This window comes from Drosophila kikkawai, chromosome 2L (genome assembly GCF_030179895.1).
Source record: "Drosophila kikkawai strain 14028-0561.14 chromosome 2L, DkikHiC1v2, whole genome shotgun sequence".
NCBI classification, from domain to species: Eukaryota; Metazoa; Arthropoda; class Insecta; order Diptera; family Drosophilidae; genus Drosophila; species Drosophila kikkawai.
This window is the reverse complement of record NC_091728.1, coordinates 2,265,178-2,278,928: the sequence shown is the minus strand read 5'-3', so window position 1 is coordinate 2,278,928 and position 13,751 is coordinate 2,265,178. Positions and strand designations below refer to the sequence as shown.

At 36.5% G+C, this 13,751-nt stretch overlaps 2 protein-coding genes across 2 annotated transcripts; both read left to right on the top strand.

Moving 5' to 3' along the window:
• The first annotated feature begins 4,853 nt into the window (after window positions 1-4,853).
• Window positions 4,854-9,655, top strand: witty (without maturity). The gene is made up of 4 exons (XM_017173925.3): window positions 4,854-5,054; window positions 5,866-5,951; window positions 7,662-7,788; window positions 8,524-9,655. The coding sequence occupies exons 1-4, from the start codon at window positions 5,000-5,002 to the stop codon at window positions 8,826-8,828; spliced, it is 573 nt and encodes a 190-aa protein (XP_017029414.1). The 5' UTR covers window positions 4,854-4,999; the 3' UTR covers window positions 8,829-9,655.
• Window positions 9,656-10,503: 848 nt separating this feature from the next.
• Window positions 10,504-12,300, top strand: LOC108079584 (uncharacterized). The gene is made up of 3 exons (XM_017173928.3): window positions 10,504-10,865; window positions 11,271-11,744; window positions 12,046-12,300. Exons 1-3 carry the CDS (start codon window positions 10,808-10,810, stop codon window positions 12,267-12,269), a joined length of 756 nt encoding a protein of 251 aa, XP_017029417.1. The 5' UTR covers window positions 10,504-10,807; the 3' UTR covers window positions 12,270-12,300.
• The last annotated feature ends 1,451 nt before the right edge of the window (window positions 12,301-13,751 follow it).

Here is a 13,751-nt window from a genome sequence, read left to right as displayed (position 1 = left end):
TTATAATTATAAAAATATTTTGTAACCCACTCTCATATTATATGCTGAAGTTTCTTTATATTTCTATAATATACGATCCCAAAATTCATATATTTATTTTGTAAACCGCAAAACCTTGCTAAATGTTCACTAACAATAGAGCTTACAACTAATTGAATTGAGCTTCAAGTTTTTCTCTTTGTAATTTTTTGTTTTTCTCGCTGGCAAGTTTCACACTTGACTGGCGCTCGAAAGTATGCAACATAAACGTAAGCTGCCATAAACGTCATTAAGCGCCAAATTGCGCATACGCAGTGTGGGTCGAGGGGCCAAGAAAACAAAGAAATCCCAAAGAAAACCACCACCCTAAAAATAAAGTTGTCTTTGTTCTAGGGTTTTCTATAATCTTTTGTTTTTCATGTCATGGAAGCTGGGATATATTATTTCTCAGTGAAATAATAATTTTGCGGCTTGGAATTGAGGGTAAACAACAAAAAAACAAGGAAAATTAGTAAAGAACAAATTATTTGTAATAAATTTAAAGTGTTTAAGGAGCTAAATTTTGTATTAATTATAGATAGACTATTAAAAATTTAAAATAATTTAGTTAACTGCGTTAAATTTTGTGTATAATCTTTGTAATATTCAAGGAAATATTTTTGACTTCTAAAGAAGAAGTAAATATATTTAAAAACATTACAAATCTAAGTTTAAAGTCTAAGAAAACTCGGTCAAATATGTTTTCTTTTTTCTGCCCCAAAATTATTTCCAACTTAGAAAATAGTAAACATATTACTCCACATATTCTTTAACCCAAGAAATAAAATCTCAACCAAGTTTTCCTTGTCTCTGGCATTTTAGAGCTTCCCCCCCATGTTAATCAGTGGCTTGATTTATATTTGTTGGCTTTTACACATGAAACTATTTTTATTGTTCTCTGGCATTGAGTCACGTCTCTGGTGCCTGCGTGGCGTATACGCAATGCGCAGTAAATATTTCTCGCGGCAACCTAGAAGTATGCAATGATATTTTGTATTTGTCACGCCCTCTCGGTAGCTGATTGCTGTCTGTGAAGATGATGGTGATGAAGCTGCCAGTGCATAGCCAGTGCACGTGCATCCGAGACCAAGACCGAGCGTGAGGAAGACACCTACAAATTGCTGGCAAAGCCCTTTTTCTCTTCCTCTCGCAGAGACGTGCTCCGAGTAGCAGCTCATTGACCTGTAAATGGCTTAGAGACCAGAGAGGACAATAGAGCGGAAATGCACCTCACTTTTCCTGGCTTTTCTGGCGATTTTTCTTTCTCCACCTGAGGCTGGCTGCTGCTGCTGCTCGAAGCCTAATGGAATTGCCAGTCAAGTGCAAGTGATTGCTGGAAAAAATTACGTACTTTGGCATTGTGTTTGCCTGCCAAATTGATTTCAGGTGCTTGAAATTCTGAAGATGATCGGCGGAGGAACTTTTAGGTGGCTTAGATGGCGAGAGCTTTATTGAGTTGTGACGGTTTTTATTGGATTTTAAGTTAGGGAAGTGGGTAAAGGAAAAGAAACCATTAAGAAAAGTATATATCTTTTTTATTTAATATTTAAGGAACCTCTTCTTTCATTCTAATCTATTTCTCTGATGTCTCTAAGCTTCCTGTATCCCCAATAAATTCCCTTGTCCAACAAGTCAATTGAAATTTATTTAAATTCAAGTTCTGAGCCAGTTTGAATCCCCAATCAGCCATAAAAAGTATCCATAAAATACCTACGCTGTCGAGGCTTCAATATAAAGTGCAGGCTTAACCCCCACTATCAAATGTCTGTGTGTGTTTAGCCATTGTGTGCGTGTTTCCTTGCAGCTTTTCCACCATTTTCCAAGCGCATTTGCAAGCGATTGATTTGCCCAGAGGCTGCAGATATGGCCAACGATAAAGTTTTATGTTTATTGCTGCAAGCTACCTACATAGCTACCATGGAATTGGTTTCCCCCAACTCCCCCTCCTCCCCCTCGGCCTTGTGGCAAGTTAATTGGCAGCTGGCGGCGTACCTCGGTGCGTATACGTAATAAAACGCAATTAAACCAGAGTCAACACAAAACAGAGAACAGAACCAAACGAGTGACTATGCAGAGCCCATTATCGGTGGGACTGACACACACATACACAGGCTGAGTGTAATTTTTTGTTGTGCGGCTAGCCAAAATCGTAAATATTTTATTGCTGCAGAAATGCAGCTGAAGTAGGGGAAAAAAGTTTTTCAATTAGTATTGCCGGCCCAGAATTTGCAACAAATTAAGGGTTGAGCAGCAAAAAAGAGAGCAGGAACTTGTGTGTGGCCTCTTTTTTTCAGTCTTTTTGGCAACACAAAATTTATGGCCAAGGTAAAGGCTAGGTTTACGGTTCGATGCAGAGATAAAGAGCCTGTAAAGGTTGCCAAGTACTGGCAAAAATGTGTCAAGTTGTAAAAATCGAAAGCATAAGTTATGGCTGACCTTTCACAGGAAACAGAGAACTCGAACTGGAACTAAATGCCAACCGGAAACGGAAACGGAGGCGTGCGTAAACCGTTTTTAATTATGTCCAGTCGGTGTTTAGCGTAATGAAGTGTCGGCATGCCATGGCCAGGACCCAAGGAATTATGACATCAACAGCGTCCACGTCATCGCCTTTGTCCCAGACACAGACACAGCACTTGAGCCAAATGTATCCTTGTCACGCGGCCAGGCTCTGATTTCACTTTCGTTTTGCCCAAAAAAAAAAAATGAAACTCCGTCGGCAACAGGCTGCAATTTCGCAATTTCCCATGGCCCAAAGCCAGGAAAAACGCGAAAATCCATGTGGAAATGGCCGGCACTAAAGGGTAATTGAATTTTGTTTCTGATTTGGAATTGTGTAGGGTTTCCAGCTAAAATTGGGATAATTAAAAAGGGAATTTTCACTGCCAAAAGTTGTTGTCCCTTAAGAAAGTTTAATAAACTGAGTAAAGTTGTTTTTATTTAAGGCTCAAAGGTCGAGTAAGGCAGCTTAATCCCAGGGAAAAACTTTAGGGAGTAACTAGAGCAAGTTGCCAAGGTGAAGGGAAAGTTTGTAATGAAATTGATACGGTTTAAAATGTATATTTTGTTTTACAAGCTTAAGCTAACTTAAGAATGGGATATATTATTAAAGAAATATTTTAATTAACTATGGGAACTGTTATAGAATTCTTTTTAATAGAAAAAATAAAGCAAGAATAGAGAAAAGGACTATAAATTCTCTAAAGAATAGAGTTTTTATTACTATTAAATATTTCAAGGTGACAAAAATGATTTCAAATATGAAATGCCATTAAATATGTTTCCCAAATAAATTTTTTTTATTAAATAACATTTCAAATATTAATTTTAAATAATACTTCACAACTTCCCTTAACAAAAACCACAGTGACCCTGTCTGTCATGGCATTAACTACCTTCAAAACTACCGCCAGTAAAGTCTAGAGTGCAGTAGGTACTCCCCACTTGAGTTTAACCCACCTATTCACACCTGCTCCAAGCTTATCCAACTTTTGCAAAAAGAAGAAAAAAAAAATAAAACCACAGGCGTGTGCTGATAGGAACAATCGGAACATTAGCCAACGCTTTCGTGGCGGATTTTTTTTTGGGGCCAGGGCCACGACCTACACCAATCACGGTCTGCATTGTTTATGATAAATGGAAACGCTTGGCACAGGATTGCTGGGGCTATCAGCTGGGAAGAGTGGGAAGTGGGCGATAAATTAAAACCCCAGCCGGATGTCGTCTTGTGGTCCTGCGACGAGGTCAGGATAAAAAAAAAAAACCGCCGGCAAATGCGGATGAGTTTTTCGCTCTTGGGCGCCACTAATTGCTCTGCTTTTGTGCTGCCATCCTATGATACCCCCGGGGGTCCAACGTGTCCTCAACGTGATTCTCCTCCGCCTCCTCCTCTTCGTGGATCCTGGCCTAACCAACTCCCTGGGCACTCATATTTCAACAGAGTCTCCTCTCGCAGGAGTCTGGTTATTTTTTCCTCTTCATTCTTTGCGTATTTTATGAATACGTAATTTCATTTTAGCCTGGAAAGCGAGCTTATCTGGCTTTGCCTAGGGGTCAAATGGGTCGGTGGTCAGGTCTGTGGGAGAAGGAACTTAAGGTAAAATATTTATTAAAAATTATTTAAAGCCTTTAAAAGTATTCTAACTTATTTCAAGAATTATTCAAAGTCTTTCCTGCAATTTTTTTATGGATAAATTGACGCTTTTAGAGGCATAACTCAAAATATTAAGAAATTGAAGGTAAGATAATTATAAAAAAATTATTTAAAGCCTTTAAAAGTAACCTATATTTTTAAATTACCTATTTCCCAGCTTAAAAAGAGATCCCCATTATTTTAAAAACAAAAATTATTATTCAAATTCTTTTCCCCAATTTTTCTTATGATTTAAATTGACGCTGTTTGAGCCACAGCTCAAAGGCAAAAGTATTTTGGCCGCTAGGAAATTGCATTTCTTTTTTTTATTTCGTTTTATTTTGGTTTCGTCGAAGTCCTGCGGTTCTGCAGCTCTCTCTTTTTTTTTTTGACGGTTTCTGGCTGCCTTTTGGCCCCTCTGCAGTTTGGCAATTTAAATAATTTCTTGCTCGGCTGCCATGTGGGGCGGCCAAGACGTTATTACTGTCGGAATCAGGAGCCACTCGAGCAACGCACCCACGCAGCGCCACAGATCCCCGGGACGAAGGACAAAGGACGAAGGACGAAGGCTTCAAGCTTCGAGCAGCTTCGGCAAAACGATGACGTCCTCGTTCTATTCGTGTTCGGCTTGTGTTCTTTTGTGGGCTTCGGGCTCTTGCCTTCGCTGAGCTGGCTTCCAATTTCAGTTTGCCTTTGGCCAACGGCTGTGCCAGAACCTTCTCGACTGCGAATATAAAATTAAATGAGAGAAAAGTGTGCAAGTGTTTGAAAATATTTGAAAAATCTCATTGCTCCGGGAAGGGAATATACATATATCTGAGAAAGTTGGAAATAAAAGTGCTGGAAAAGATGTCGGGAGTTTTGTTGCTGCTTTTGGCCTTTTTGATGGCCTTCATTTCGAATGGTGTGTGATATGTGTGATTGGAATCTGTCGGATAATTTTGAAAAACTATATTGGAAAAGATGAGAAAAATTAATGTTAAAATAGGATAAAGTCAAAAGAAACCTGTATTAAGTTTTTTAATATTTTTTTAAAATGTTTAAAATAATTTTTTGGATTTTTGTTGATAAAATAAATATATAAAAATTTATTTATTTATTTAATGCTAACTAATAGTTATAAACTAAAAGTTAACAAAGGATAATGAGCAATGGCTACCGAGGCCTTCCGCTCTAATATATAAAAATAATATTCTATCTTAATATAAATAATGCAGGATGTATTTTACCTTTGGAAATAAATTTATTAATTTTAATTAATTATACTTTTTAATAATTAATACATTTTAATTACTTTATAGTTTATAAAAAAATATCTAGCAAAAAAAGTAGTTCTAAAAATAGTAATTATATAATTACTGTTGGAAAAATATGATAAACAATTTATTTAGTTGCTCAAATTTATTTAAATGAAAGAAAATTTGGTTGCAGCTAAGCTGAATAATAAAAAAAAATATTTAGAAATTTCTTTAGCCTTGAAATACCTTTAAAAAGTATCAAAAATTATTTCATTATTTTCTATAAATTTCCTTAGTTAAGGTTAAATATTTTAAAGTGCTTAAATGAATGGTTTTCAAATCTAAATTCAATTTCCTTCCTCTTAAAATAATACAATAAATAAAAATATAATAATATAAACATAAATTAAAATATAATAATGAATAAAATAATATATAATATCAATAAAAAATATATTATAAAACATTATCCCTTAGGCGCCGCGATCAAGTGCTTTGTCTGCGACTCTAGCGATAATCCCAGCTGCGCCGATCTGGGCTCCAATTCCACCATAATGGCAGAGGTAAGTGTATAAACATCTGGCGTCCGTAGACCATCCATCAGCAAGGATTGATTGATGATTGGACTAAGAACCTGGGACCCAGGACCTGTTGTTTGACCTGGCCCAACCTTTTCATTGGTAGAAATCTAAATCGGACCGCGCCTGACCTTAATCAGAGTGCTTCACAAATTAAAACGACGGGGCACATAAATTTTAGCACCAACAAAAGCAACAAAAAATAAAGAAGAAAAAGGTGAAAGGGAAGAAATAGTTGAAAATAGAGCCCACACAAAGCGGAAACGGAAACGTGCAACGTCGTCGTCCTCTTGTGTGGGCCCCCCTCCTTCCACCGCTTTCACTCTTTTAAGGATTTTTCCAAGCCTTTTCCCGGGCCTCCCTTATCCCTTTTTCCCACGTTAAGTGAATTTTCTGTTACTGGCATCTTTTTTTCGGGGGGGTTGTAGGTCAGGCAGGCCACGTGCCAAACAGTTGAAATTCTTTCGGAAAAGCTGCAAACAAACGTAAATTTTCACCTAACGAGCTGCTGACAGGTTTTTCTTGTGAAAATCTCCTTGCAGAATTAATTCGATTTGTGTTTCAAGTGGCGACATGAGCGATTAGCTTTTGGAAACGAGTTGAAAATGGTTTGGATTTTGAAGAGGAAATTAGAAAAATATATAATATATATTCACTAATAAAACTACAATTAATTCAAATCTTTACCTCCTGAAATCAATAATTATTTGCTAATTATAAAACCCATAAATTATATTGTTTATCAACAAAACTAATGTGATTTCTTTAAAACAAATCATTTATTATCATTAGAAATTATCATAAAGGAAGTCACAAGTTAAATCCCCCAAAATTTATTTCGTTTGTCAAAACAAATTTGTGAATGCGGCATTTGTGAACTGAAGAAAATCTTCAAATGTCATCATTAAAATCTTATCTCACCCACTTTCTTGTCCAAATAAATAATACAAAATCAAATTAGTGACGCTGAAGGTAATCACATTTTCGATTCAAGTTTGTTGGACGACATTAAAGATTTGAATACGCAATAATTTGAGTGCAAATATGGGCAAATATAGAGAGTCTTATCTCTAGGGTAAATAATTCAAAGTCATATTGGCCTAGTAAATATTGAGAAATTATCAAAATATAAATATAAATTTACCATAAACACGATAAGTGTAATAATTCCTATCGTTTTTTAAGGAGAAAACCAGATATCTTGTAGACTTAATCATAAAGATATTAAAGTTTTATGAGTTTCCTTTAGTAGATAAAGGTGATTCCCCTCTTAAAGATTTTTCATTTAATTATGAATGCTTTTCAAATTAAACTTCTAACTAGAATCAATTACCAACCGATTTTCCCAAGTACTCCTCTATTAATTCCTACCCCTCGAAAAGGGGCTTCCCCCACTCGCTTTGAAGTGGCTTAAAGCGCTTTACTACTTCACTAGAACTGACTCTAATCTTCCCACATTTGGGTCAAGTGAATGGAGTTCAAGTGGGCAAGTATTCCCACTCTCTGATAACCAAGGTCGTCTGTGGTATCAGTTGCTCTACCCGCCCACCGATAAGATAATTCTGTTGCAACAAACTGCAATAGTAATTAATACCTCAATTACCAGGTCTTGATCAATGCTCAGGCTTTGTTTTCATAAAATAAATAATGAATTGAAAATAATAATCTTATAAATGATTAAATTATTTACTTAAGGAATGCACTTTGGACAAAATAAAATCACTGGACACTTGGCTTTTCGACCTCAACAAGTTTTCCTATTTTGATAATGGAGCCAACAAGTTTCCGCTGATGAATTGCCAAAAGGTGGTGGCCAAAGATCGTGAGTATTTGTATTTAATAATAAAATATATAAAAATTATATATAAAAAAAAAAAAAATATTAAAAAAATATAAATATTAAGAAATATATATTTTAACATAATTTAAAGAGTAATAAAAATAAAACAAATACAAAATCTAAGGAATTTTTTGTATATGCAAGTTTTTGTGAATCATGATTTGGCTTTTATTATTTTTTTAAATTTTTTTAATAATAAATAGTAAATAATAATTACTTAAATAAGGTGTGCACTATTCATTCTTAGCTTTTTCGTACTTTTAAAACATTGACTTGCATTTACCATATATAAAACTACCTGTGAATCATTAATTGTACAACTTTGTGAGTCTTTTGTGAGTGTTTTGTCAATTGTAAGTTTAATATTTACCTTGGCTTATGACTGATTTCTTATCAGAGTAATTGTTAAAGACTTTGCAGAGTATGATACCATATATATTTTTTATGGGTACAACACGAGACTTGTGACCAATGTAAGCACAAACAATGGTAGTTCCCAGAAAAGGTCTATTAAGGGTTTATGTAATCATAGTTTTAGAGGATAGATAAAGGCTTTTAATGAGTAATTTATGAGTTTTTGCTATAAAAATATAGTTTATTTATAAGAAAATAGATTTTAGAAAAAGAAAATGAAGCTGAAAACCTTCCAATTCTTATTTTAACATTTATTAAATTAATTTAATTGAAAACAAACTAATATCTTCATAATTTTTCCAGCTGAAACCCGCAAGGTGGTAACCGCTCGCTTCTGCCAGCTGGACACCGGCGATTCGGATGCCTGTGAAATCCTGCGGACCAAGCTGCGTATCCCCAACACCGAGGAGCGGGATCAGCGGCAGCAGCGTCGCAAGAATCAGGGCCATGGCGGACATGGTCAGGATGCGGGGGACAGCGAAGAACCCTCGGCCGAGGAGGCCTTCTTCTGTGACATCTGCAAGACGGATAACTGCAATGGTGCGGCGGCCATAACGCTAGCGTTGGGCTCCATTCTGGCCATGATTGTGCTCCACTGGGGCTGCTAAGGAGGAGGAGGAGCAGGTTGGACGTCCTTGCGCGTTGGTTGCATTTAGGTTGAGTTACCCTTAGCGTTACCCAGTTTACTTTGTAAATATTTGAGTGCCATTGAGTCACTCATCCACCACCCAAAAACCCAATCCTGGTAACCCCTTAACCCCCCCTGAAAATCCTGAAACCTTTGACCCTAGAAATGTAAGCAAACAGACTCGCTTTGATTCAAAACAAATACGAAACTTGCAGAGATACAAAAAAAATATAAAGAGATGCTTTTCGGGTTCATGTCTAAAGTCAAGATAGAGTACTATATATATCCCCTAAAAAAATATATATATATATCAAGGATCGAGGCGTAGCTTTATTGTATAATTTATTGAGCAATATTTGTGGCCATTAATTGTTAGGAGCGATGGAGGTATGAGAATTCACCAATTGCCTTTTATTTTCAGCAAATATGAGTGTATTTTTAGGTAATTTTAAATGAGCATTAAATTCATTTTTGTGTTTAAAAATTAACTGATGAAGCCACAAGCAAAAACAATCAACTTAAAGCAAAAAATAATGCGAATTTAAACATAAAACAGCAATAAATGTTAAAGTAAATGTGCAATTAGAAACAGAAAAGAAAAGCAATGGAAGAAATTAAATTACAAAAAAATATACAGAGCTTACATCCGCCTAATCGCACTAAATAGCAATATATTGTAAACATATAGTACGCCCCGTCGAGCAAATCAATCAGTTTTGTTTAGTTCATAAGCGAATGTTGAATGGAAACCGAAAACCAAAAACTTCAAAGTGCACACAAATAAATGCTGTATGACAGTATAACAGATTCTTTGGTGTCTTATATTTCTTATTATCAGTTTGTAAAGCATATATATCTAGGGTAGCAAAGATATTCAATGAACATTTGGAGCTGTAATGGTATTTTTGGGGGAATTTTATTTTATATATTCTTTTTAAAAGTTTACTTATTTGTTTTTATTAAGCTTTATGGTCTACCTTTACTAAATAACAAAGATTTATAATTTTAAATATTTAAATAAACCACTTAAAAAACTAATTAAAATAAATTTATAAAATCCTGTTATGCTTTGTTCAACAAAATAAAAAATATATATTTATAAATATGTATATTAATAAATATATATTTTTATTAAATTATTTATTAATTAATTTAATAAATATATATTTTTGACTAAATTTATCATATAAAATCTACCTTGAAATCTAGAAAACAAGAAATGGCAACACTGCGTATGGGTAATGCTGTAAGAAGTTCTTTGAGATTTTCTTTTAAAATATAATGCTTTCCCTTTCTGTCTTACATTTCTAGCTTAAATATATAACCAACCAGAACGAACTATCATTCACTATAAAGAATATTAAAAAACCTTAAAGTCTGAAGGGTATTTAACCCTTCTATTCCCAAAAGAAAAACCCAAGACTCATAACCTCTACACATCACGTTCTCCTCTGTTATGTTTTTCCTCTTTTTTTTTCGACTTGTTTTCAGCAATCAAAGATAATTTTCCCATTACTCATGTAAGATGCCGCTTATCAATGTCCCGGACTCCTCGGCTGGGTCTTCTTCTCTCTTTCGCTCCACCGTTAATTTGAAAGTCTTGGGGGCGATGCTATCGTCTCTGACTTGTAGTTCTCTGTGCCTGCTTTCCGGGAGCTACATGTAGTCTTTTCTGTTTTTATTTTTTTTATAAGCAAAAGAACTCAATTTTGATAGAGGAAACCGTAGGACAGCCTCAAGAAGGTTCTGGGTTGTCAGTTTGATTTGAATTTTCGGTAGCGACTGCTGGCTGGCAAGCAGAGAACGGGAAAAGATATAGAAAAACCTCGGAAAAATTGTTTAAAAAAGGAATATTAGCTGGGGATTTCCCAATCAGCCAAAGTTTTTGTTTTTTGACGTCTTTGGCAAATTGTTTTCTTCAGCTTTTCAGCCACCCCAATTTTCTTACCTGCCCAGAAAATGCGTTTCCTTTTACTGGCGGTGTTGGCCTTTATGGTTTGCAGCTCAGGTGTTTCAGGTATGTCATAAATCAAGGCGCTGTATAAGCTTTTCGCATGCTAATTGATTGACCCGCGCGAGGTGAGCTTGCAAAAGTTGCTCATACGCAACGTTGAACCCGCCAGAAGGGTGCCTCCTTCACCCTGCGTAATCCCGCTGATAAGGTGGCGCTGATAAGGCACACCCTCACATGTATTACTGGGGCACACCTGGAGTGGCCCAAGGTCATTGGGTGTGCACACACTTGGGGAAATTTGCATAAAAAGTAAAGGGTTTTTTATTATTAAATGGGAAAATGAGAAAGTCTTTTAAAAAGATCTTGTTTTTTTGCTTAAATTATTTAAATTTAAATTAAATTTAATATTTTTAAAGATTTTTTAATTATTTTAAATATTTATTAATTTATTTAAATTAATTCTTGTAGCCTTGCGTTGCTACATTTGCGAGGACTGCGACGAGAACTCTCAATTAACCGAAATGGAGGTGTGTGATGGCACACCTGTCAGTTCTAGTCCAAGTCCAAGTCCAAGTCCAGGTTCAAGTCCCAGTCCGAGTCCCAGTCCGAGTCCCAGTCCAAGTCCCAGTCCTGGGACAGCTCCCTCACCTTCACCTGCTGCCCCAGCTGCTCCTCCCTCCGAAGAGGAAGAGGACTATGACAGCGATGAGTCAACTACAGTGGGCATAATGCCAGCAGGAAATGGAGGAGGAGCAGCAGCAGCAGCAGGAGGAGCAGCAACCCCAGCAGCATCACCAGCAGCTCCAGAATCCGCAGCTGAGAGTGAAGAGGAGGAAGAAGAAGAGGAAGAGGAGGAAGAGGATGAAAGAAGGAGAAGATCAAGTGCCCGGCAAGCCCAACTCGGGGCTCCCACACCATTTTGCTATGTAGTGCGGCTTCACTGTAAGTATTTTCCTGGATTCCTATTCTCATACTCCCATATCCATTACCATTATCCATACCCATCATAAATGTCTGTCTGGGGTGATGCTACCACCCACATCGATAAGTTATCAATAAGTTGGCCTGTGAGTCATCCGGCAAACTGATAGCACAACATGCACAGTGGCCCTGCACTGGGGGGTAAAGTTTATTAAATGAAATTGGGGTATAAAAAATTATACAAAAATATTAAAAATATATCTGTAATTTGTCAAAATTATAATTAAAATAATATTAAACTAATTTCTTTCCCCCTGCACAGTGAATGAATCGGTGATCACCAAGCGTGGCTGCACCACCGCCCGCACGAGCAATGACACCAGCGTTTGTAATGGACTCTTTGAGAACTGGTCCGTGGGTGGATGTGACCTCTGCCGGGACGATGGCTGCAACAGGCCCATCGGAGGATTGTCCAAGGGAATCCTGGGACTGGAAGCCAGTCTGGCGCTGACACTAATGGCCATTGTGGCTCGCTTTCTGATCTAAATATAAAACAATTACCCAAAAGACCCTAATATACTACTCCATAATGTACGCTTCATAGCCGTCTGAGTTCATTTTTGGGAGTGACTGCCATATGATTCGATTTATGATACCCTGATTTGTGCTATTTGTGGCTCGCTTACCACTCGGAAATCGTAAAGTCTGGCAGGCGGCAATGAGCGCACCCCGTCTATTTTCGCATAATTGTTCAAATGTCGATCGATAAGGAGTGGAGACCCTTTCGGTTGAGTCTATATAGTCTCTATAATTTCTATTATTAAGCGAAAGTGCTGGCTCATTGAGAATGTTGCTTCCATTCAGCTGCGAAAATCGAAATCGAAATTGAAATCAATTAATTAGCTGGGCTTCCTCGATGATAAGTTCAGGTGTGACGAGGTGCTACCGTTCAAATAAAATTTCATGACTATGAAGTCATGGATTCCACAGATACTATTAGTAAACTTTAACTACTGATACACTGATAAACTGATACACTGATACACTGATACGTTTTTGATACTCGCCTGATACACTTGATACACTGATCAAATGGCCAAAGCATTTAGGCCCGATAAGCGCCTGATAGTCGAGTGGCAATTGCTGCCTAAAACTTTGCCCAGATTTATGGCATTATTGTGGCATTTTTTTGGGGCCCGGAATTGACGACGCGATTCTTAATGCGGCGATGAACGAAAAAAGCGATGAGGAAGCCTTCTGATTTAAGGAAACTTGCTCTAAACAGGGGGTACAAAAGTGAATGCAACTGACTGAATGCGTAACTTGCAGCTGATAAATGCACAAAGAGAAATTGGGAAGTGATATAGGGTTGAATTTAGAATTATTTATTAAGTTTATTTGAGATCATTATAAACCTTTAGATACTAATATAGGTTAATATTATTTTGAAATTTTCTAAAATATATAAAAGCTATTTTTTCCATAATTTAGCAAGGCGGCTTTCTACTTTTCTCTCTCCAGTAATCTCTTTTATTTTTCTATGGCCAAATTTGTATTTATTTTTATCATACTTATTTTTGTGGTATTATTTTCCGTGTAAAATATATTAAATATATTTTTTAACTCCCCAGATTTGTGGGCTCGTGTCAGGGGGCTGTTTTGTTAAGCTTCCCCGTTTTATTTTTGGTCAGTTTCCGGGAGGGTAAAATACTCGTAACTTGAAATGCCCAAAAAGTGTTTTAAAAATGTTTTGTTTTTTTTGCTGACTTTCGAAAGAGAGAACTCCAAAGAGAATTTCATTGAGAGAATTGTCGGCATGTGGTGGCTGCTCTACGTGATGTGGCCGGCTTTGTTTTTTGAGGTATTTATTATATTTTATATATATTTTGTTTTTTTGGGGAAGTTACAATTTTTATCTGTCGTCGTCTGTGGGCTTCTCAGACAGACGTCGATGATGATGCATCATCACCCAAGTGAGGCGGCTCTAACCAGACTCTGTCCACATTTGGCACGAACTGGGGGCTTTTG